The 821-nt window shown below is 40.0% G+C and overlaps 1 protein-coding gene across 1 annotated transcript in view; it reads left to right on the forward strand.

Moving 5' to 3' along the window:
• LOC119585532 overlaps nucleotides 1–821 on the forward strand; it is a 24411-nt gene that overhangs the window by 21274 nt on the left and 2316 nt on the right. Inside the window, exon 12 of the mRNA XM_037934157.1 lies at nucleotides 506–653. Within this exon, the coding sequence (XP_037790085.1) occupies nucleotides 506–653 (148 nt within the window). The remainder of the gene's footprint in view (nucleotides 1–505; nucleotides 654–821) is intronic.

Here is an 821-nt window from a genome sequence, read left to right on the forward strand (position 1 = left end):
GTTGAGCAAGCGATCAACTCGATGAAAAGGATTTGGTCTTGTAGGCTTCATTTACTCCGGGTGTATATTTATATTGTGCTTTTTATGATATTTGTTAAGGTACACAAACAGAAACATGAAAAAAATGTACTCTCTTATGTATGCTCCCATGGTTTTTAATGTTACTTTCATGAAATGAATATGAGACAGTGTGGTGAATCCCACAGCATGGCAGCCTTGTCTGAGAGTCCGGGGAAGTTCAAGTGTCTGTCTCATAATAATGCCTGCATGAAATTATGTGCCGGATTATCAGCCTTCGGAAGACTGGCGTTGCACATGCACTGCCCAAACTTATCATTTCAGTAGAATGAATTACCTCGTTGAACCAAGTATCCTTCCTCATAAGACCTATTATCAATACAATAAATGCACAACAGTTTAATCTTAACCATGCAGCTATGTAGCGACAAGAAAATAATTCCACTGTGTCCTTTCAAGACTCTTCAACGGCATTCGTCTCTTTCAGTCCTCCTCCACCAGCGTGGGATTCGACTACCCTCACGAGCCCTACGAACTAAGCGGGTACTCCTACGATGACCCAACACAACAAGTGGTGTTTAGCACTTTCGAGGCCTCTCTGGAAGTCCTGCATGACCCAGGATCATCGGAATATAGTTAGTCATTGTGGTACAACTTTCATTTCATTGTTGTCAAATATTATTTCATCGTGATTGTCTGAACATAAGAAATCGTATCATCATTATAATGATTGTGATGATAAGGTTGGTGCTTGTTGATACCTGCAAACATTTTTCTTTTCTTATTCACAAGGGAAGTTATTG

This window comes from Penaeus monodon, chromosome 20 (assembly GCF_015228065.2).
Source record: "Penaeus monodon isolate SGIC_2016 chromosome 20, NSTDA_Pmon_1, whole genome shotgun sequence".
In the NCBI taxonomy this organism is placed as follows: Eukaryota; Metazoa; Arthropoda; class Malacostraca; order Decapoda; family Penaeidae; genus Penaeus; species Penaeus monodon.